The 22,216-nt window shown below is 39.7% G+C and overlaps 1 protein-coding gene across 10 annotated transcripts in view; it reads left to right on the top strand.

Moving 5' to 3' along the window:
• Neto1 (neuropilin and tolloid like 1) overlaps positions 1-22,216 on the top strand; it is a 101,722-nt gene that overhangs the window by 5,999 nt on the left and 73,507 nt on the right. For 5 of the 10 annotated variants that reach the window (XM_015499561.2, XM_048806640.1, XM_048806647.1 and 2 more), the window contains exon 4: positions 3,122-3,370. The exons of 2 other annotated variants lie outside the window; for them this stretch is intronic. In XM_015499561.2, coding sequence (XP_015355047.1) covers positions 3,122-3,370 — 249 coding nt within the window. Of the gene's footprint in view, positions 1-3,121; positions 3,371-6,052; positions 6,123-22,216 lie in introns of those variants that run through there. 3 more of the 10 variants (XM_048806648.1, XM_048806644.1, XM_048806643.1) reach the window with 3 other exon arrangements.

The raw sequence follows: 22,216 nt of genomic DNA, 5'->3' as shown, positions 1-22,216 counted from the left end.
TGTCTTTTCTTCTATTAATGGGAAAAATACAGCTTCAATTCTAAAACTAATAGCCTATTCTGCAGAAGTAAAGGTATTTTTTTTTCCTTTATGGGGCACTGGGGATTGAACCCAGGGCCTCCCACATGCTAGGCAAGTGCTCCAATCATTGAGCTCCGCCCTCAGCCTTTAGTTAATTTTCAACTTAGAGAAAGAATCTCACTATGTTGCCCAGGCTCACTTTGAAATTGCAATTCTCTTGCCTCAGCCTCCCAAGTAACTGGGAATATTTAAAATACAAGAGAAAGAAGCATAAGTAAGGGGTGAAGTTTCTTGAGGTAAGATGGGTTGTGATAAAGAGTACAGGGGACTTCTCAGACACAGAAAGTACATGAGCTCAGGAGTTCAGGTGGTCTTAAATTAGAGGAAATGAACTGTACGTATGTGCACTGTTCCAAAGGAAGTGTCCATGGTGCACAGCATGTTCAGAGAGCTCCAGGAGTTTGAGTCTTCTCCAAAGCAGCCAGTTTTACATCAAAGGCAGCTTTGGGAAAATGTGGATGTGAGATGCAGCTGTGAACCGAGCATTTAGAAGGTGAAAATAAATGCATATTTAAGGAGTTGAATGTAGACAGCTGGAATTAGTTTACTTGTGCCATAATCACTCATTTTCTAAATCTGCAAGAATTCTCTGGCATACTTGGGGTGGGGGGCAAGGAGGTTCTGGAGATTGAAGCCAGGGAAATTTTACCACTAAAATACATTCTCCAGTACTTTCTCCCTCCCTCCCTCTCTCCCTCCTTCTCTTCCTTCCTTCTTTCCTTCTTTTTTTCTGTCTTTTTCAATTTTTAGGCAGAGGATTACAAAGTTACTGAGGGTCTCACTAAGTTTCCCAGGCTGACCTCAAACTTGCCCTCCTCCTGTCTTAGCCTCCCAAGTTGCTAAGATTACAGGAATGTGCAACCATCCCTGGCTGGTAGACTCATTTTGTCTTAAAAGGTTATTTAATTATATCCTAAAACTCAGTGGCATTTTCATATGTGGGTATATATGTAGGTAATTTTAACATGCTGGAAAAAGAAAATCAAATTTTCCACATATAATGTACTCTAATAAAAGCCAGAGTGATGGGGCTGTTTTCTGAAGGAACATGGAGCGGTTTGCTTCTCCATGTTGGACAGAACTTAAGTGACAGTGATGATGGTGAGAATAAATAAGCTTGTGTCAAACAGCCATGTCTTTCCTAATGAGGACGGCAGATGGGTGTGTGTTGCGAGAAGACAGGCAGATAGCTCTGAGTAAGTCAGCCCTGGCTTCTCACAGCTCCACTTGCCCTAACCCTATGTTATTTACATCTAAGAAAATTATAAGGATCCTGAGTGGTTTAGAGGGGCCAAGGACACCTCTTGGATAAGGCACCAAGATAACACATACAAATGTTGGATGTGGTGCTAAGCGCGTAAACGGGTTCAGTTTCTCAAGCATCTGCCATTTTGCTTTCAGAATACTACTTGGTTTTCAAAGTCATTTCTTAGGGTATTTTCAAATTTGCAGATTTCAAAATATTAATGGACACTCTTCAAATCTTTCATTATCTTGGGTATTATGTCTATGGAACTCTGTGATGTACATTAATGTCAGATAAAATTATGCCTGATTTTTAATGAGTTATAAGTATCTCTTTTAAATGTCTAGTAAGTCAGAGATATTCATAAGGATTAAGAATGATTCACAAAATAATCTTTTTACATGATCTGATCTTTTGCCTATTGATTTTTAAATTTGTACTTGGAGGACAGTGAAATTTTATTTTACTGTTCAAATTATTGCATATCTCAGTTATATACACATTTTTGGCATCCATGGATAGAAGGGCTTAATTTTTAGGTCATCAAGAGTGATAGTGAATACACATTTAATAATCAATGGATGGTGGACAACTGCCATTCAGCATGGTTTACTGACCACAGGGACAGCACAGCCTGATGCCATTCAAGTGTTTGGAAGGGCAAGTAGTAAGGAAGTCCTCCTGGGCCCAGGGCAGTGGCTGGTCATGAACTCCTGGCTGTTCTACCAATGAATGGCCACTCTGGAACATTGTGGAGGGTAAAACTGACTTTTAGACTGTTTTGGGCATGACAAGGGGGAAGTGGGAGGCATTAGCAAGTGCATTCATGTGGAGCTTTATGTGGTCACAGCCCCAAAGGCCTCTCCTGGATCTCTTAGAGAGCTTGAAAACATGTATGAAGTTAGGTTCATTTGTAGTTCAGTCAAAAAGACTTTGTTTTGGAAATCCTCAATGACAGATACTGTGTCATGGTGCAGAAAAAAAGAAGATAAATAAGATAAGGTCCTCATCTCTCATGAGCAGAATCAAGAGGAGGTTCCATTAAACAAGGCCTCCCTAAAAAAAGATGAATTAAAATTTGAGTCTTTAGATATGCAATAAAGTGGAAAAATACATGTTCACCTGAAAGGAGTGTCATCTGAGAAAACATAACATGTTGGAGGTGGCCTGAGTTTGGGCTGTCTGTGAGTTGATAACCCTCGAAGGAGGAAGTCCTCAAGGCTTCTCCTGTGTCCAGTGCACTGGGCATTGTCCTGCAGGTGCCAGAGCTGCTGAAGTTTAAGCTGAGGGTGACAGGGTCAGATCTGTGTCCTAGAAAAACTGTCCCTAACAGCCTTGTATGTACACTTGGAGCTAACTGAGATTCCTGCGTGACTTCTCTTCAGTGCTCCTGTAACTCCATGCTGAGCTCCTCTCAGGTAGTGTCTGACCTTGAACCTGAGTACTGATATGAGAAAAGAGAACAATGCCTCTCTACCTTCTATATCTGAGGTGCCAGCCTTTCTCCCAAATACCAACGTGGTGTGATAGTCCTGTGGTAGACATCGAAATGGTTGTTTTAGATCAAAGTAGTATTTTGTGCAACATCATCAGTTTTGAGGACTACCCCGTCAAACGTTTTTACGAAAATACCCTTTAGAATACTGAGTATCCTCTGATTTCTTTGTATTTCCATGCATATCATCTTCAGAGTTCGATAAAAGATATAACAGATAAAACCCAAAATAGAATCAGAAAAGTCAATCTAAAAGATTTAAGAAATGGCCTTCTAGATGCAATCTTTCTTTTTTACAGCTGCCCCAAGACAGTGCATTGAACTTTACTTTGATGAGAAATACTCTATCGAACCTTCTTGGGAGTGCAAATTTGATCATATTGAAGTTCGAGATGGACCTTTTGGCTTTTCTCCAATAATTGGCCGTTTTTGTGGACAACAAAATCCACCTGTAATAAAATCCAGTGGAAGGTTTCTATGGATTAAATTTTTTGCTGATGGAGAGCTGGAGTCTATAGGATTTTCAGCCCGATACAATTTCACACCTGGTAAGTGGGAGCTTGATTGTTTTTTTTCCCCTCTATTTATCTATGTGTTTTTCTTTCCTAGTATTCTGTCTTCATAGTACAAAACTTTTGTAAGATATTATAATTTTCCACAGTATATTAGAATTCTATTTTAAACCAAACCTACAATGCTCTCTCTTTTCACTTTATAAATTCTGAAAGGAAAAGAGATTTCCCTCAAACTTAGCCAACCCTGGAGTTAAAGTGAAATGACTCAGAAGTCCAAATGGTCACTAATAACACAATTAATTAAATGGACTTATAAAATTTGTAATTTGAGAGGACAGTACATCATAAAGAAGATATATATATATATATATATATATATATATATATATATATATGTATATATGTATATATGTATATATATGTATATCTGTATATATATTCCCAATAAACTTGAAAGGGCTATTGTAGTATTATTAAAAATTATTTATTAAAATGATTTTTGGAGAATTTGAATTTTAAAAAGTTCACTTGTTCTAAAAATTACCATTTTCAAAGCAAATAGTTCCCATTATAAAGCAGTTTAATATCTGTTTTAGAAATGTAAAATCCTTAGGGTTTTGATGAAAAGAAAACCGAGGCCCACAGCAGCCAAATATCCACTTTCAATATCTGGCAGACATCATGGGCAATTATAAAATTATGCAGTCTCTGTCAATTTTCCCTTTAACCTGTTAATATTTAAAACAATCTCAGATGTAGACTGGCTCTCTTCATGAAGTGTTAGCATCCTTTACAATATAAGTGGGTTATCATGTTTTTAACCTGCAAGAGCTCCACACATTCATCACTTGAGTTTGATGAAGTGAAGCTTTTTTTTTAAGTGGAAAATGATTTGAATTATGCACAACACATTATGTGTATATGATTAAAGTTTTTTTTTTCAGTTTATACATTATGTTTCAGTTAGGTTATAATGGACAAAAAAGTACATGTGAAATTTGTTGAAATCACCATGTTACAGAGGTAACATACAAACAGTGTTTTGTTGAATAAAGAATTAAATTTTTGAAAATAATGTAAGGTGATTCATGATAACTTTCATTATGATCTCATAGTATGTTAAATCAGATGATAACTGTATCATGACTCAACCTTCAGCATTAGGATTATTTGATAATATCACTAAGGGATTGTGGTTTTAATTATGCTTTGCTGTTATCGGAGCACTCATAGAAATCAAAAGTGTTTCACATGCCACATTCAAATGAGCTTGAATTTTTTCAAAAAATCATGAACATTTTTATTACTCTGTCAAATTGTTAGCCCAAGAGTTCTAAATGGAAATGTGTTTTTTTCTTAGTTGTTTATTTGGAGTTACCCTGATAGTAACTAAAGATAGTAACGTGGGGCATGAAATAGCCCTTGTAAGCTGCATTTTTCATTCTGGGTTTGGTGATGATGTGGGAGCATGTGTAGGGTATAACACTGGTTTTGTAAAGGCGGGACCAGCCAACCCCTTCATCACCTTGCCACACTGTCCAGGTTGAGCTCCACTTGACAGACAGACTGCTGGCCCTCTCGATGCTGGCTCAGGTTGCCAGCAGTCATTTGGGTGCCAAGGCATTGTTCTTTGCTGGGTTTCGTTGGGGCCTTAGGCTTCATCTCTAGCAGTGGAGGGTGTTATTGCCAGGAACCTCCAGGAGGTAATCCCAGGTAATTAGAGTGAGTGGAGGATGGGCCTATGCTTCTTTTTCATTTAGATAATCTGCACTAAAGCTGGTGGGGAAGGCTGGGCGTGGTAGATGGGGGATGGCAGGACCTTGCAACACGTCCATGACAGAGACGACACTGTAAGGCCCAAGGCCGTGGCCGAGTGGCTTAACCATGTCCAGCTGGTTCCCTGAAGAGACAATGCAGCAGAAGCCACTTAGCTATTGACACAGGAAGTGGGCCCAGAGTAGCCATGGCTTAGACAACACTTCAGGAATACACACTCATCAGGCTTTAGTTGTCCTTTGGCTTCGTTCTTATCTAGTGGTGAGACCTGCGGTGACTAGGGAAGCTTGAGTGGGGAGACTTGCTCAAGCCAACTTAGTAACTCAAGGTGTGAAGTAGAACGGACATCCCCGATCACCACTGCGAGAAGCCCTGGTGTGGGAGCCACATCTGGCTTCCGGACCCGGCTTTTTTTTTTTTTTTTTTTTTCATTCATGCAGTAACCTTGGACATAATCCCTAATGTTTTATCCTTTGATATTTTTTAATTTTGAAATAAAGATAGTATTGATATTCCCACAGGATTGTTTGAAAGATAAGTCATTCAGTACATGTGAATGAGTTTCTTGAGTGTAAGACCTCAACCATTAGCACCTATTAATTTTTTAACTAACTCGATTTTGTGTTCTTTAAAAGGAAAGGCAGTTTGGCATAGGTTATTGAGAGGCAAGCAAGTGTCTTGTTTTTTTTTTTTTTTTTTTTTCTAGTTAGAACCTCTTGCTCTGTTTCTTGGAGAGTCAGTATGAAAACTAATATTTGCATCTTTTCACTTTTTGGTAATGTTAATGGACCTAGATATCAAGGTGGGGATTATAGTTATTTCTGATGGCATAAAATAGATCATAAAATATGTAAAGGCAGGAATAACAGCAAAAAGGCCAGGTGGTCTTTATTATTTTCATGAATTTACCACAATCTTTAATCTGAATTTCAAACATAGAATCTCAGAAAGTTGATGTCAGCACATTGAGAGAACATCTGTCTCTTAGGAATGAGTCTCATTTGCCAAGGTAAGAAAATGAACATACATATACAGTTATATTGTTATAAATATATGCATATGTACTACATATATATACATATACACATCTATATGCACACACACACACACACACTTTCAAAGTAAATTTTTAGAATCACATGCCCAATTTTTTCTGCTTGCAAAGATGTGTAGCCAGATTATAATCAGATTAAATCATGAGTGTGCAATCCAAAATTTAACACTTAGATAAATAACTAGCATACTTAAGAGCACTGTGCTAAGGTTCCTGATGCTTTACTTCCATAGCGGGGATTGATTTTTCCAATGGTGCCTTAGGTCTCAGACTCCCCGGGGTTTGTTCCTGACCCATCTCTGGCTTCCATTATGCCTGACTGGCACGTTAATTTCTGTTAACCCTTATCTCCAAATTGTTTCTGTTTTCTAAAATCTGAATCTATGACTTCCTTTTCTACTGAACTTTAAAATAATGGTCTTTTATCCTGGATCCTGCAGTTCCTATTTTCTGTGATTCTGAATTCCCGGTGACATCTGGGCACCTGCCAACTGGAGGTCATAGAGGGTAGGATGTGGACCTAGAGGGTAGGATGGCAGAGCCAGAGAAATACCATGGGCAGTCTTAAAGAAAGCATTTTTGTTTCCCCGGACATATTTTGATGATTCTTTACTCTTTATTTCACTAACGGTTATTTTTTGATCTGAGTCTTGTCCAGGGCCACAATGCTATGATGAGTCACCTAGAATTGCAGTCTAGCACGCATAAGGATTGGGAGATTGAGGAGGCAGTCAGCTAGTTCATAGCCTGGGGTCTGCAAAGCATGTGAGAGGGCTCACTGAAGGCCCAGAGCCCTGGGGGAAGCTCACAGATGGGGACTTCTGGTTTTGTGAGGTCATCTCAGCAAACACTGTCCCAATATCAAGAAGAAGGATACATGCAGAGTCACTGAAAGTGCCAAAAAGTTACAAGGGGGAAAATTTGATGACTCACATTTGATAATTTGATAATTCAACAAGAAAACAGAAGACCCATGAAAGTACTCCTTACCACAGACACACATTGCTCTCTCATATAGTGAGGCCTCATTTTAGAAAATTTAAATTCAATCTCTCATAAAATAGAAAACAGCTAGAAAATACCTCAAAAGTACGTGATCATACTGCAATAGTGCACATCAAGCTCACAGCAATGGTTGTCCCAGGTAGGGGATGGCAGGAGGTGAGGGAGGAGGAGGACTTTAGGGGCCCAGTGGACATACAGTAAAAATAAGCTCAGGTTTCTTGATAATAATAATGCTTGCATTTTTTAAAGAATTTTTTATTTTTGGTATTACTTGTTTTAATTAATTATCTAAGAGCAAAGTTTTTCAAAAGAGAAAGTACTATAGTTGATTTCAACGTGAATATTTAAAAAGGAGAATATGTTTCTCCATATTCCACATTTTCTTATTTAACCTAACAATGCATTCTGAGTAGACAATAATTTTCCCACAGCCAACTGCCTTCTTTCCTCAATTTTCTTTGGCACTAGGAAACATAATCTAAGAGGAAAACATGGCCTGTGTTCTCTCTACCTGCTGGTCCAGTGGCATCATGTGGGGGCTTTATGGTCGGCAGTAAGGTACACACCCAGGGTGCTCTCTTTGGGGACAGGGGATGGGTGGTGACCTTCCCAACCTTTTTAGTAACAGATGTCTTTTGTTAGCCTTTTATTTTCTAATGAAGAGATTTTCTGCTATTTACAGACACGGAATGGGAAATTTATGGAGTGGGACATTTTTGGAATCTTCCTCTTTTGATGATACTCTTTTCTGTACTATTTTTATGAAACAAAGTTACACACATCCTACTGGTTAAATTTCACTTAAGGACTAGGGCTCAAAGTACCAAATAGGTGAGGCTGAGTCAGGCACTGGCATTGAAGTGAGTGGAGTTGTTAAATATATAGAAATTATTATGATACTTTGTACTTAAATAGCAGCTTTCATCTGAGGCACTCAAAGTCTTTTAGGGACATTCTAGCCAATTCCTAGCCTTCGCTCCTACCGCATGCCGATTGACTTCAAAGGCAATGGAAGAGTACGCTGTGGTGTGGGGATTTAAATTGAGCATTTTAAAAAGATTTCTATGCAAAGTAGAGGAAATATATTATTTAGGTAAAATGTTATCATGGATTTGATGGTTTTTTAATTATTCAGAGCAGCTGTGTTGCTCTTTATCACAGAGATGTGATGCCATTTTGAAAGTATCTAAATTTTCTTACCTAGGCATTCAAAGTTCTGACATCCTTTCTGGTGACAAAGACAGAAAAACATCTAGTTATTGATTCTTTTTTCAGTATCTAAAGTCTAGTTTGAATTTTGCATTAAAATATGGAAGAATATAAGGTTTTAAAGGCTAAGGTTAAAAGAAGAACTTTTATTTATTTTTCATGTAGAAACAGGAGAGTAAATAAATGTAGGCTACCGTATGTTATCTTTTTAACTATTATATTTACACTGTTAACTCCAAAATAGTCTCATTTCAGCCACAGCAAAAACTGTCCAATGGAAGGTTTAAGGGGTAAAATCACATTTCCTCTTGAGGCATACTTTTCAAGAAATGAAATTAAAAACTTGAAACTCACAGCAGTAACAAAATTGGTACTGCTTAATAGGCACCAGAGACCTTCATGGGAATGATCTCTTCTAACCCTATCGCCCTTACCCAGCCGAGTCTTGGCTGACCCCATCACAGAGCAGTGGGCTCAGGCAGAGGGATGAAGAATAAAGACAGACACAGAATGCTGTTTTGTCTAGGTGGGTGTTCAGGAGAGAAGCTGAGAGTGGGAGAGAAAAGTTCCAGGATTAGCTCCCATCTGTGCATAGAATATTGCAAGCAACAGCAAGGAAAAGGGAGATTGGGAAGCAGTTCCTCTAGTCAAGGGTGCCCTCTTCATTTCCTGGAGAGGTAGATAAAAGTGTCCAAGGCCGTTTATCTTTATTTAGTGGCTAATTGCCAGGATCACACCATGCAGGATCCCCATCTGTTTTCATCGTAGATGTGTATCTTCCTTAGATTGCCAAGAGACCCAGGAGTTCATTTCATGGAACCCTTGCATTTCAGAAATAAAGAAGCCAGAGGTCTAGAGAGAGCATTTGTCTGGGTTCATGACCTCTGTGCAGATGTTGACCTGATGCTGGCTTATCCATTATGTAACACTGCGATGAAGCACCTTCTACAAAGGGTGGAGATTATGGCTTTAATTACATCACATCTTGCAAGTGCTTTTAGTGCAGTTATATTAAGAAATTTAATTAAGCTCTATTACTACATCACCCACATTTCACCATTAACTGGTGCATGAATTTAAAATCCACCTTTCTCCTCCTGTCACAAAGGTCTTTCCATTTGAAGTGACCAAAGAAACAAGGGTCTGTCCCCGCTGGCCTCTCTCTGCTTTTCAACCCATCTGAGCCTGAAGTGCTGGCTTCCTTTCCTGTCCTTCACTAACATCTGGTCCTTTGTTGGAGCAGCACTGTCTTTAGTTGACACTGTGGCACTCATGTTAAATATCCCAGGAAAACGCTATCATTTCTTGCTCCAACTTACTACAACTTTTGTACTCCCTAAGACATATGCATCTTTGGCTTTTTTCCTGTGATGTGAGTCTCCTCCAGTCACTTTAGACCCTACACTTCTACCCAGGACTGCTGTATCCATCTGTGCATCTTAAGCATGCTAAATTGAGGGAGTGAGATGGACATGTTGAGAGGCAGTGCATTCAGACCCCTGGGATCAGGGCTGCATGCAGACATGGCTCTATTTACTAATTTACAACTAGATGCTTTAGGACCAGTGGTGGCTGTGCTTTAAACTACTGTAGGGTCACCTGTGCATCCAGTTCCGCATCTCAGGACCAACATGCACTCTGCAAATACATTGCCCCAATGGGAAAGTGCCTCATTTGAGCAAGAAGAACATTTAAGAAACTTGATAAAAGCAAAACAGAGAAATAATGCATGTGCTCTTCCTCTATTTTGAATCCTTCTGTTTCTAGGTGTGTCTAGTTACAAAGCTTCATGACACAATCTTCTTTTTTCAGAAACATAATATTTCATATTCAAGAATATTTTTGAGATTATGAATATAATATTTTTCATAACAAAGTATTTTATAATCTGTTTATTCTTTGAAACATTTCCTTTTATAACAATTTGCAGATGAATTGAGGCTTATTGTAAATTTAGTCATGTATAAAATAAGTCAAGAAATTGTCAGAAAACTCAGTGTTCTTTGTCTTAACCAAAACTGTTTCCTATTTTATAATTTGTTTGCCATTAAAACTACTTAAGTACAACTAGCATTACTCTTTTTAAAGTGGATACAAAAACTATCTTGATTTTCACTGGGCTGCACTTGCTGCTTATATTTATTCACTATATATTTATTGATCCCCCATGCTACACTGTAGAAATATAGTATGTGCGTGACTTTAGACTGTACTACAGAAAATTCAGTCTCTTAGATGACTGTAATGCCCACTTCAAATATCCACATCCTCAGCCTTGCTGTCTGTGAATGTGTTAGGCTCTACAGGGAGATCACAGAAGCAGAGGAGATGAAGGATGCTTCTCAGCTAACTTTAGGGAGATTATCCTGGATTTTGAGGGAGGACCCAATGTGATCACAAGCGACCTTCAATATGGACAGAAGGGGCAGAAGAATCAGGATCATGTGATGTGATATAGGTCTTCAGCTGGCTTTAAAGATGGATGAAAGGGCAAGAAGCTAAGAAACCCAGAGGTTCCTAGCAACTAAGAAAGGAAAAGAAGGCACTCTTCCCCAAAACATTCAAACAGGAACATATCTGACACCTTCTTTTTAGCTCACCGGGATTCATTTCAGACTTCTGACATCCAGAAGCATAAGATAATATGGTTTCATTGCTTAAAGTCACTAAGTTCATGATAGCAGCAGAAAAAAACAATTTTAGTTCCTACAAGTGGAATGTTGCTGTAAAAACTATCTTAAAAATGCAGGAATGGTTTTACAATTGGGCAGTGGGCAAAAGATAGAAGAAACTTGAAAAGCATGTTAGAAAAGGGTTTATATTCTGTTGAATAAACTATTAGAAGAAATATGGATATCACTAGGTCTCCCAGTGGGACTCTCAAGAATAGAGGAGCATGGCGGAGAAAACATGCCTGCCTTAAAGAACAGCTCAAGCATCATAACCAGGCTGCTGTCAGAAATGTGGAAGTTACAGGTGCTGCTGGCAAAGGCTCAGTGAGGAATGGGGAGCATGTATTTGGAAACCCAGAGAGAGGGAATTCTTGTTCTGTTGAGTCAGAAAGATTGGCAGAATTATATCCCAGAGTCAGGTGGAAGGCAGAACTTTCAAGCAATTAACTTAGTTTCAGAAATTTACTATAAATTAAAATCTAGGGGATCTTTGTACAGGATTGGAAAATCCTGGTATAGAGCAAATACTGAGCTGGAGGACCTTTTGCTAACTCCTAGAAAGGCCGGAAGATCAGAGTAGTCAGTCTCACAAAAGGCACTCTGAAATGACCAAGTATGTGATTTAGAAGCATCTTCGTTCATTTCAGCAGAAGTCAAAAGGAATCATGGTGTCATCTAAGGAGGACCTATGAGAAAAGCCTGTGTCTAATGGAGTGAGTCCCATGATATACATAGACCCACATAGTTCTTGAGAATGCTATATTGGCAAAAGCATTGCTATTTTGAACTAAACAAGACAACAAAAGAATAAAGAGAAAGAAGATTACCAGACCCCCAAATATCTACTAGCCAGAAACATGCTGTTGTAAACATTCAATGCAAGCATCTGCTAGCTCTTGTGGAAAATGTAGGCTGACTCTTCTAACTCAGAAGGTGGAATCCCAAGCCCACAGGGCAGGGCTTTGAGCTCAGAAGACAGAGCAAAGAAGCACAGAATAGTTCCAAGGCATTGAAACCAAGTGAAATTTGTCAGCTGGATTTCAATATTGCTTGAGATTATTGAATTTTTTCCCTTTTCATTTTTTTGAAGGGGGGGTGTTGGCTTTTTGAGCAGGAATGTCAGTAAATGGTATTCTGCACGTGTCCCACCATTGTTTTGGGAGAAGGAACATTTCTCTTTGAGTTTCATGGTTCAGAAATGGAGAGAAGTTGTACCTCCAGGTGGGTCCTACTCAGAATCCACCCATATGGGATTTAGATGATCTCAATGTTTGGTGTAGAGCTTGTGCATAATGGGAATTAGACTTTGAGTTGATGTTGTGATGGGTTGAGACTTTGGGGTTGAGACCTGGTAAGGAATGAGCATGTTTTGCATGTGGATGGGGTATGAGTCTTGGTGGGCCAGATGTCCAACTGTGGAAGGAGGAATACTGACCCCAAAAGATGTCTACATCCTGAAGTATGGACCCTAGCAATATTTTATATTACATGGGAGAGGGAAATTAAGGTTTTTGTGGATGGAAGGGTCCTTTAGCGTAGAATAGGGAGGCAGAACAGCCCAGCATGAGAAAAACCCAAGGGACCATTATTGGCTTTGGCAATGGAAAGACCCATGAGCCAAGGAATGGGCAGTGTCTTGAAGCTGGAAAAGGCAGAAGAAAGATGCTCCCCTAGAGCCTCAGGCAGGGGACATACCTCTGCCAGTACCTGATTCAATCCAGTGGGGCACTTTCTGGATTTCTGACCCTGAACACTGTAAAATAATACATTTATGTCATTTAAAGTCACTATTCGTATGGTATTTGTTGCAGGAGGAAAAAGAAAATTAATATAGCATGCAACTTAAATTTTAAAATATAGGTTAGAATCTGGAAAGTGGTATAGAAAGTAAATAAATGATGCAAGAATTTATCTGTGGGAATAACAACATAATAATTTGGATTTATCAGTTCTAACTTTAAAGACACTAGTTCCAAATGCAAAGTATAGAGTCCTCCCAGCTAAAATTTTCTACAAAAATTAATAATTTATATCTAGATTATATATACACATATGTATATTTGTCTTCTTATGTCATTTGATTTTATATGAATTTCCTTTTATGCATAAATATGTATGAAAAATAACCTACAATCCTTTCCAAAGATGTGCATAGGATGGTGATATTTTTGTTTGTGGCAATAATAGCTATTTGTAGAACCTGGCACCCTTGAAGCCTCTGCCTCTTCACGGCATAGCTGCCTGATGCATTTGTGCTAAAGAACTGTGCTGTCGTTCTTGCTGGCTCAGTTGGCCAGCTGCCCACCACTCCACAGCTATGCTGACTTGCTTGAAATTCTGCTTCAGTGTGTCCTTACAGCATCTTCCCTTTTCTGACTACTTTCAGACACCTTGCTTCAACTAGACTCCTGCAGAAATTGCAGGGTGACTGTAAATAGTAGAGCTGTTCACAATCGGCAAGGCACATGTCCCCAAAAGAATTGAAGTTGGCTTTTTTAAGCAGGAAGACATATCGGTCATAAATGTGCCACTTCTATTCTGTCTCCTATTGATCATAACCAAAATCAGAAGACTCCTCTGTTCCCTGGGAACTTGTCTTCAGAAATCTGCACTTCAAAGCCCCACAAGTCTCTGTATCTGATTCAGAGAGCATCCTAGCTTAACAGGTGTGACTCAGAAGTCAGCAATATCTCCATTTTGCTCGTGGGCAAGGTCTGAAAGAATGTTTTTTTCCTCTGGCAGTTTTGGCGGGCAAACAAAATAGAGTTTGTAGAATGGTCTGGGGCTGGGCTGAGGAAGTGGGAACGCACACAAGAGGGTTGCCATGACAATGAGAGGTAACATCTGAAACGGAGTTTCTGTGAGCATAAAAATGAATCAGCCTTGCAGAGACCTGTTATTGTAAATAATTGTTTAACTATTAGAAAATTCTTCCTGGCTTTCTTTGCATCTGTACTTTGCTTTCTTTTAATAATCATTCTCAATATTTGCATCTCAGTTTTAAACAAAAAGAAAATGATTATTTTAAAAAGAATTCCACTGAGATGATCCTCTGTCCACAGCTGTGTTGTGGCTTGGATGCCATTTCTGTCCTGCCCATCTCATGCTGGGCCCTCCTGGGTCTTGCCTGATCCCACCTCCCTCAGCAAGGCGGCACACCTCTTTCCTTGACAACTGCAAGCCCTGCATCTCCCACGACCTCCCACTTGCTCCTTCTCTGGGCTCTGAGTTACATCTCCTGATTCTGGAGCACCATTTTTTTGTGTGTGTTCATGGTGTGCTCCCACATTTTATAGAAAAAAAAAGCATTTATGTTGGAACTATCTACGAGCCTGCAATATAGGAAGAATGTAGCGATTATATGAAAACAGGGTATTTAGTTTCCTGTTCCAAATGCCAGTGCTGACATTTACGTTCACTGCGCTAGACTTTTCACTGTGTAGCTTGAATTAGAAATAGTTTTTTGTTCTAACAGCAACTTACATATTCTATTCTAGATCACAAAGTAATACTGCAAAGTCACACTTTCCATAAAATGGTTACAAAAATGTGGTTGGGAATGACGTTCTCTGTGTCTATGGATAAAATATACTTTTATGCCCAAGAGGTACCATCATTTTCAATGATTCATAGTTATTTTTAAGGTGACTTTTATTTCCTCATCATGGAAAAAATCACTAGTCACTTGTGGCTACCAATTTATAATACATGGTCACTTAGAATATTTTAGGTTTTTCCTTAAAAGTATATAGATGATGCTCGGTTCCTTTCAGAGAATGTAGACAGTGTGACAGATAATTGCTGTGGTCTATTTGTGTAGTTCTTCGGTTTTTTATTTGTGCATAAACCCATGTATCATGCCACATAGTTTCATATGATGCATATGTTTACATCATGGTACATGTGGGTCATGGTTTCATGAAACAGTTAAACATGGACTAAAATGTCGGATTATCTGAGTTCCATTTCTGGCTTTGTTACTTTGGACAGCAGAAGTTAATCTCTTCAACATTCAGAATTTTCATGACATCACATGGATTACAGATTTTGCTACCTAGTTACTGGTGTCACTGAGCCTGTGGTCATATGTGACCACATCTCACCCCTGATTCACTGTCTCATAGGTTCATTCAACAGCAACAGAAGATCACTGACCTCACTGTCTAGATTTTGTACTCTTGCTAGATGAGAACACTGTTGAGATTGAGCACCTACTTTTGAGGACCTTATGGTGTGTTAAAGATATGAATGTTTAGACCTGATGCAGTGAATGCTGTTGTGTGTATGCAGTGCCGAGTGACCTTTGAGAAGTGGGCTATCACCAGATACGATGTGAGAGCCGCACCTTTGTGGCTTTTTCCCACACAGCCCTCACTGCATCCTTAGGGTGTGAGGTGAGCACCTATGCTCACTGAGCCATGCTCCATCATGCCCTGCGGAAGGGTCTCAAAGGAAGGGACTTTGATGCACCTGTTTAAATATCCAGTGCCTCATCAGTGTTCGGTAATGGCCGGAGCTTGCTGAGAGTGCTAAATGGACCCCTGAATGGGCCAATGAATGAATCAATGAGTGGATGCAGTTAACCTATCAAAGAGGGTAGAATGAGCAGAACACCAGCTATGAAAAGGGTTGCTAATAGGTGGGGTCTAAAATTGGGAGTGAGACCATTTGGAAAGTAGTCATCTGACTTGAAAGGGAAGAAGTTAAGAGTGAAGTAATAACCAGATTAAGATGATCGAGGGCTCTGTAAGACATGACAGGGATTCACACAGAATTTCAGAAGTGGGAAAGAGTATATTTTATATACTATTTCTATATACATATTTAATTGAATAGTAATATTTGAGACTTTCCTTGCAGGAGTACTTTTTCAGAATGTGTATGATAGATTGAGTTCAGAGAATGAAACACAGGAGAAAACCACAGTTAAAATACAATTAGAGCAAGGCAGGTAAGAAAGGGTGAGAACCAGTATTAAGGTCGTGTCTTTGGCAGGTGGTAAAAGAACAAATCAGGAGAGGGTCACATTTAGTAGTGACTGGGGGTGCGTGTGGAGAAGAGGAGTAGGAGTGGTTGTGATTTGGTGAGTGGTCACATCACACTTGTGTTGGAGAACAAAAGATGCCACTGGAGACTTACCAATGAGATGTCTCCGTGACTGTGAGACTTCTAGGGCCGAGGCAGAGTTGAGCCATCAGGGAAGAGGGACAAGCTCACCAGGAAAACTGCTACTATTTCTGGTATCTCAGTGTTAAAATGGAAGTCACTGATTTGAGCCAATGCACTTGTCTAAGCAAAGTAGAATACAAACTTGTGGATTTCAGAACTCTGCGTGTTGCTCCATGTTAGCCTTTGTCCTCGTGGGCTCAAGGCCACTTAGCACGCTGCCAATTGATGCCAGTTGTTCTTCGGGGAATAGTTGGATCCTAACAACGAAAAGCTTTATTTTTTTAAGTTGAGGGGAGAGTTTTTGTTCTGTACCATGCTTGGAGGATTCCTATACGTGGAGAGTTTTTCCAGATATTTGCAAATATTTCCAGATATTTGCTGTCCTGGGGCTGGTCACTGGGAAAGGTGTTTCCTTGGGGTATTTCTGAAAGGGACAAGGGTGGACATGAGCGATATTGTGTAATTAGTAACCAGCCCATTTAGAAAGATGCTGTTTAGTAGTTGGCTGTTCTTCTTGTGTGGCTTTGCCATGCTTCTTTTTAGGAATGATCTTATTGTTTCTATGCCTAGTATTAAAAATACCAGATGACTGTTATCAGGATGACTTCAAGTTTCTTGTATTTGATTTTTGATCATATTTATAAAAGGCTGGAGGGAATGATAGAACAGAGCCACTGCTTCTACTCATTGCATCGTTTTCTTGTCTTTCAGACAATGCTTACTCTAATACTGTGTCTGTCTCTTGTTTCTGTCCACTGGAATTTACACTAGTTGAAAATGCACACTTTACCACTGTGAAATAACAATACCTGCTATTGGCTGCTACTTATATCGGGAAGTAATTTGGAAAATATTCTGACATATATAACCTACATATTATGAATAACTTCTTTCTTATCACATATATTCAGTTTTGTTTATTAGATAAAACACTCCCTCTGAAGTTTCCCTGTAAAATGGTGCTGCAGAATAATATGTGATAAATGCAGTCATTCAAAATTAATTCAGATGAAATATGGTACAATTAGGCGATGATTCCTGCTTTCCAAAAATCCCATTATAAGAAATTCATCTTAATAAAAATAATGAGTTATTGAATTCTTATTTTATGCCAGGCATAGTTCTAAGCACTTTGCACACATTATCTCATTTGATTTTTATAGCCCACCTATGAAGTATTATATATTTCCATTCTTTATTTTTTATTTTAAAGGATACTTAGAATGTTCAAATGATGTACATAGTTCATCCTCCAAGCAAAGCTGAGATTTGAACACAAGAGGGGCATGTGTTTAGCTATTGCGTCCCACATTCATCCTGTAAATAGCTATTTGCTTCAGGTTAAAACTCAAAGACACTGATTATTCTTGCCCTCTGTAATTTTACTGAGTACTTTCAGATGTTTTCAACAATTCTAGAATTTGCCTTTCTTTATGCTCTGATATCTTTCATACAATTGGAACAATTGTCCATGTATGAGTTAAGCAAAAATTTCCCTCAGAATTTTAAAATAATAATTTCAATATTATTTTTTTGGATGGGCATCCTATTAGTAATTAATATTAGTAATAATAGTACTGTTATCTTAAGAATTAATTTTAATCCCATAACAATATCCCATAATAATACCATTCATATTTCCAGATATATTATAATATATAACTTGTCATCAGAATATGATGATTAATTTAATCAATGTTATCAGTTAGTAGGGAAAAAAAGTGAATAATGATTCCAAATGTTGAAATAATAAAGGGCCTTAACCTTCTTCATTTTGAATATTTTTTACCCATAAGACACTACTGTACAGTTCCGTGTATCTTAAAAATTAATTTTGAAACAATATTAAACTTACAGTAAAGTTGTAGATATAGTACAAATATCTTCCCTCCCTTTCACAACACATTTTTTTCTCCAATCTGGTAACTGAATGTAGGGGTGCTTTACTACTGATCTACATCCCCAATTCTTTTTATTTTTAAGCTTGAGATAGAGTCTTTCCAAGTTTCTGAGAGTGGCCTGGAATTTGTGATCCTTCTACCTTACCCTCTCAAGTAACTGAGTGTATTATTTTTTTTATCACTGTGACCAAAATAAGTATTTAACAAGAACAACTTAGAGGAGGAAAGGATTATTATGACTCACAGTTTCAGAGTTCAGTTTATGGAAGGATGGCACCATTGCTTTGCACCCGAGGGGAAGCAGGACATCATGGCAGAAAAGTGTGGTGGGAAGATTGTCCTGTTCATGACATCAAGAAGCAGAGAGAGCAGGGGTATGGGGCAGCAGGAAAGATGCACCCTTCCAGGGCAGCCCCCAGTGACCCACCTTCTCCAGCCATGCCCCACCTGCTGACAGTTACTAGCCAGTCAGTTCATTCAAAGTAGGGTGGACTGACTAGGTTACTGCTCTCACAGTCTAGTTCATTCCACCTCTGAATATCCCTGCATTCACCCAGGAGCTCCTAAGGACAGTGGTGGGTTTATAGGCAAAGGCCACTACACTCAGCCTTTCATCAAGTTTCTCCCTATATGTTTTATTTGATGGCTTACTATGTGAAAATGGTATTAGTCATATTCATGTTTTCATTGAATTTCAGAAAAAGCTAAATATATTTTCTCTGAACCACACTTCCTTGACTATGAATGTCCAAGTGCTACAACCCTTGGTTAGCAGGTGGCGGCAGATGGAAGTGCCATGTGACACAGTGAAAGAACACCCAGCTTTGGAGCAGAAAAGACCAGGCTGACACTGGGTCTTTAGATTTTGTTAGTGGTTAAGTGAACACAGATCTGGGATGAAAGGCACACGTGAATTCAAGCACTTAGGATACCATCTTGCTATCAATTAAAACAAACAGTCTTTCTCAGCTCAACGTGTCTGCCAAGTGCTTCCTATAATAACTGTTTGACCCAGTTTTTCAAGGATTAAATAATGTCTGTGTAACCTGCTCACATGGCTCCTTTGCAACTCTGCCGCTTCTCTAGGGCTGTTACAGACTGGTCTCAGCCATCTCAGCCCTCCACACAATGGCCAAGTCGTTCATCCCCAATACAAGTTTTGCTAAAGGTTTTTCAAGGACTTGAGTTAGGTAGTTTTACAAATATCAAAAAGCAACTTTCCTAAATATTTGAAAGAATATCTCTCAAAGCTCTGCTCCCTATCTCCTTGAAAACCCAAACACAGGTAGAAGAAGGGCTGTCCCTGAAGCCTGGTCCCAGTTACATGACAGACCCCTGCTGCTCCTCAGGCTGGTGCTACTGCGGGTGAGGATGCAGTGCCTGGGACAGAGTGAGGCACAGGGCACTCCCCAAAGGGGAGCTAGCAGCATGGACCATGTGGAGGGTACTGTTCACTGGCTTTGCGTCAGGGCTTCTGAGAGTGTCTTCACTATACAACTACAATTAAATCCAGCAGGGTCCCAGCCACAGACAACGGCTTTACCAAGAAGTCCACCCTACCTAAATTAGCCATCGTCATATTGGTTAAATCAAAGATCATAATTTCCAAGCTCCTCCTCCTTTTTAATTTATTTATTATTAGTTTTTTTTTAATCTCAGAATTTGCATCAGAACAAGCTCAGATTTCCCAATGAGTCATATAATGTATCATGTAGGAGTTTTCTCTAGGCCACTAACAGACCCCCCAAGAGCTCTATAAATCACCCTCAATTATTGCTCCCCACGGCTTGTAACAATGTAAGAATGATCCTAGAGATTGGTAATGCTTGACTGGCACGCCACAGTCTAGCTGGTGTGTGTGCTTGCTTGTGCTTCTCACATGCTGGTATTAAGTGTGATGGATTCTAGGTACAAGATGAACAACTGCCTACAGACGACAACAGCTGAAAGTTGTTAGACCAAGAATGTGATCTTCTGACATCTCCCGTCCTCCTGTGAACATAGAAGGAAAACTAGGCCCAGCAAAGGTGGAGAAGGGAATTGTGATTACCCCCACATCTCTGGTTTCACACTTTGCAGTTCTGCCTCCACAGCACTCACAGAGAGCCTTTGACACTGCAGCCTGCAATGCTCATTCTGAGCTAGTAACCCCACTGGAGAAGGGCCCTCTGCACCCCTTCTCACTTAGAGGAGTCTGACTTGAGGAGGAAATTACTTGTCCCTGCTATGACCCTTTAATTTAAATGGTGGTGCACAAGGACCAACACTCACACTGATTTCAAAGGCATGAAACATGGAGTCCATACTTCTAGGCAATGGGACTGTAGACAGATGGGAACAACTAATGACTATGGAGCTAATGACAAAGACTTCAGCTGGCAGAGAGCATGCGTCCACAAGATGTTCGTCAGTCCTCACCATGTGCTAGGAACTGGATGAATAAATACGAAGCCCTGCAGAAAGTCCTGCTCAGGAGGAGACCAACAGTGTGATCTTGGCAAATGCAAAGGGCTAAAGCTAAATTCAAAAGAAAAATGAACTTATAATAGCCTTCACTGAATATCTTGAATATTCGAACCACAGAAAAGTCAGCCTGTCCCTATTTTGTATCCCTTTCGTGCCGATAACATTGCCGTATTTACACTCTATACCTTAGGGAGAGTTTGTACCTTTGTTGTGACAAGAACTAAAATAATTAGGCATTTTGAAGGCATTTGAGGAGTTGTACTGAAATAGGAGAGTTATTAACCTTCAAGGCACTTTCATAACATCTTGGTCCCTAGGGGCGCTGGACTAAGAACTTGGACATGTGACCATGGCAAAGTCCTTCCCCCACTGAGGCCTCCATTTGTAAAAGGGCTGCATAGAACTAGATGTCATCCAAATCCTTCAACTCTGACATTCTGAAACGGTGGAATTCTTTACTATCCCAATGCTTTTAGAAACATTGATCACTTGATTTTTCAAAATGAAATTATAATGTTTTCTCTATGTCCCTGTTTTATAGATGAGTCATTTGAATTTTGGAGCATCGAATGTCTGGTACACGCTGATGTGACTAATGACTGGGGGAGCTCAAATTCAAACCCTCTCTTTCTGTCTCTAAAGTCTACTTTGTATCTTTTTATTCAAATTGGCAGACAGCAGATTTAGACTTTTCCTTTCATATATTCAGAACGTCCCCTTGATATTCGGTTCTTCACAACAGCCTGTAATAAGAAAATATTGATCATTTTTCCCATGTGATTTCTTTTGACTTTGCAGAAGTTAAAATTTGTTAAAGGCCATGTGGTTGCAAGTGCTGAGTAGAGCTGTAAGAAAGAAATGGTAACAGGCCAGATCTATTTATGTCCTTATGCTCTGTCCCCTTCGATCCCTAAAAAATCCTAAAAGCTTAAGCATTCTTATGAACATTACAGGATGTAATTTTTCCTGTTGCCTCAAAATTTTAGTCAAGTCTACAGTTGAGGAAAACAGGTGGTGAGAACAATCCCAGAATCCTACAGATAGTCATAGGGTGCAGCTGTGCCTCACGTTTTACCCTCAGTTCCCAGTAGCTTTTAGAAACTGGAATTCTGAAAAATTCACACTGTCTTTGAGTAGGAGAATTTTAATCCTGGCTTGGGTCTCTGAGAACCAGGCAGGACACTGTGGGCTCCTGCAGGGGTGGGCACCAGGATGCTCTAGAATAGGCTGCCGGTGGACCCAGGGACACCTGTGCCCAAGGCTGGAAGGACACCTGCCTCTTGCTGGAAGCAGGTCAGAGTCTGGAGTCTGGATGGAGCAGCCTGGGTGGCAGAAGTCATGTGAGCAGCCGCAAGCCAAGCTCTTCTCCCCATCTTGGTGCAGCAAGAATATACAAGTTTCCTGCATCACATGGTCCCAGTGGAAGCCCTCTAGAAAGAACCCACCCATCACAATGGCCTATCAGGGAAATAAAAACCAATGCTATCACCAGAGTTGTCTCAAGACATCAGCCAGAGAGAATGGGTGTGGGAGTTGGAGCCAAAGTGCTCACACCACTGCTTCCTGTGTAGAGAGCTGCCTCTCATGGGGTTGGTGTGGGGAGTCAGAGGTCGCTGCAGGCGTCACC

This window comes from Marmota marmota, unplaced genomic scaffold (assembly GCF_001458135.2).
Source record: "Marmota marmota marmota unplaced genomic scaffold, marMar, whole genome shotgun sequence".
Lineage (NCBI taxonomy): Eukaryota > Metazoa > Chordata > Mammalia > Rodentia > Sciuridae > Marmota > Marmota marmota.
Note: the sequence above shows the minus strand (reverse complement) of the source record. Positions and strands in the feature narration are given on the sequence as shown.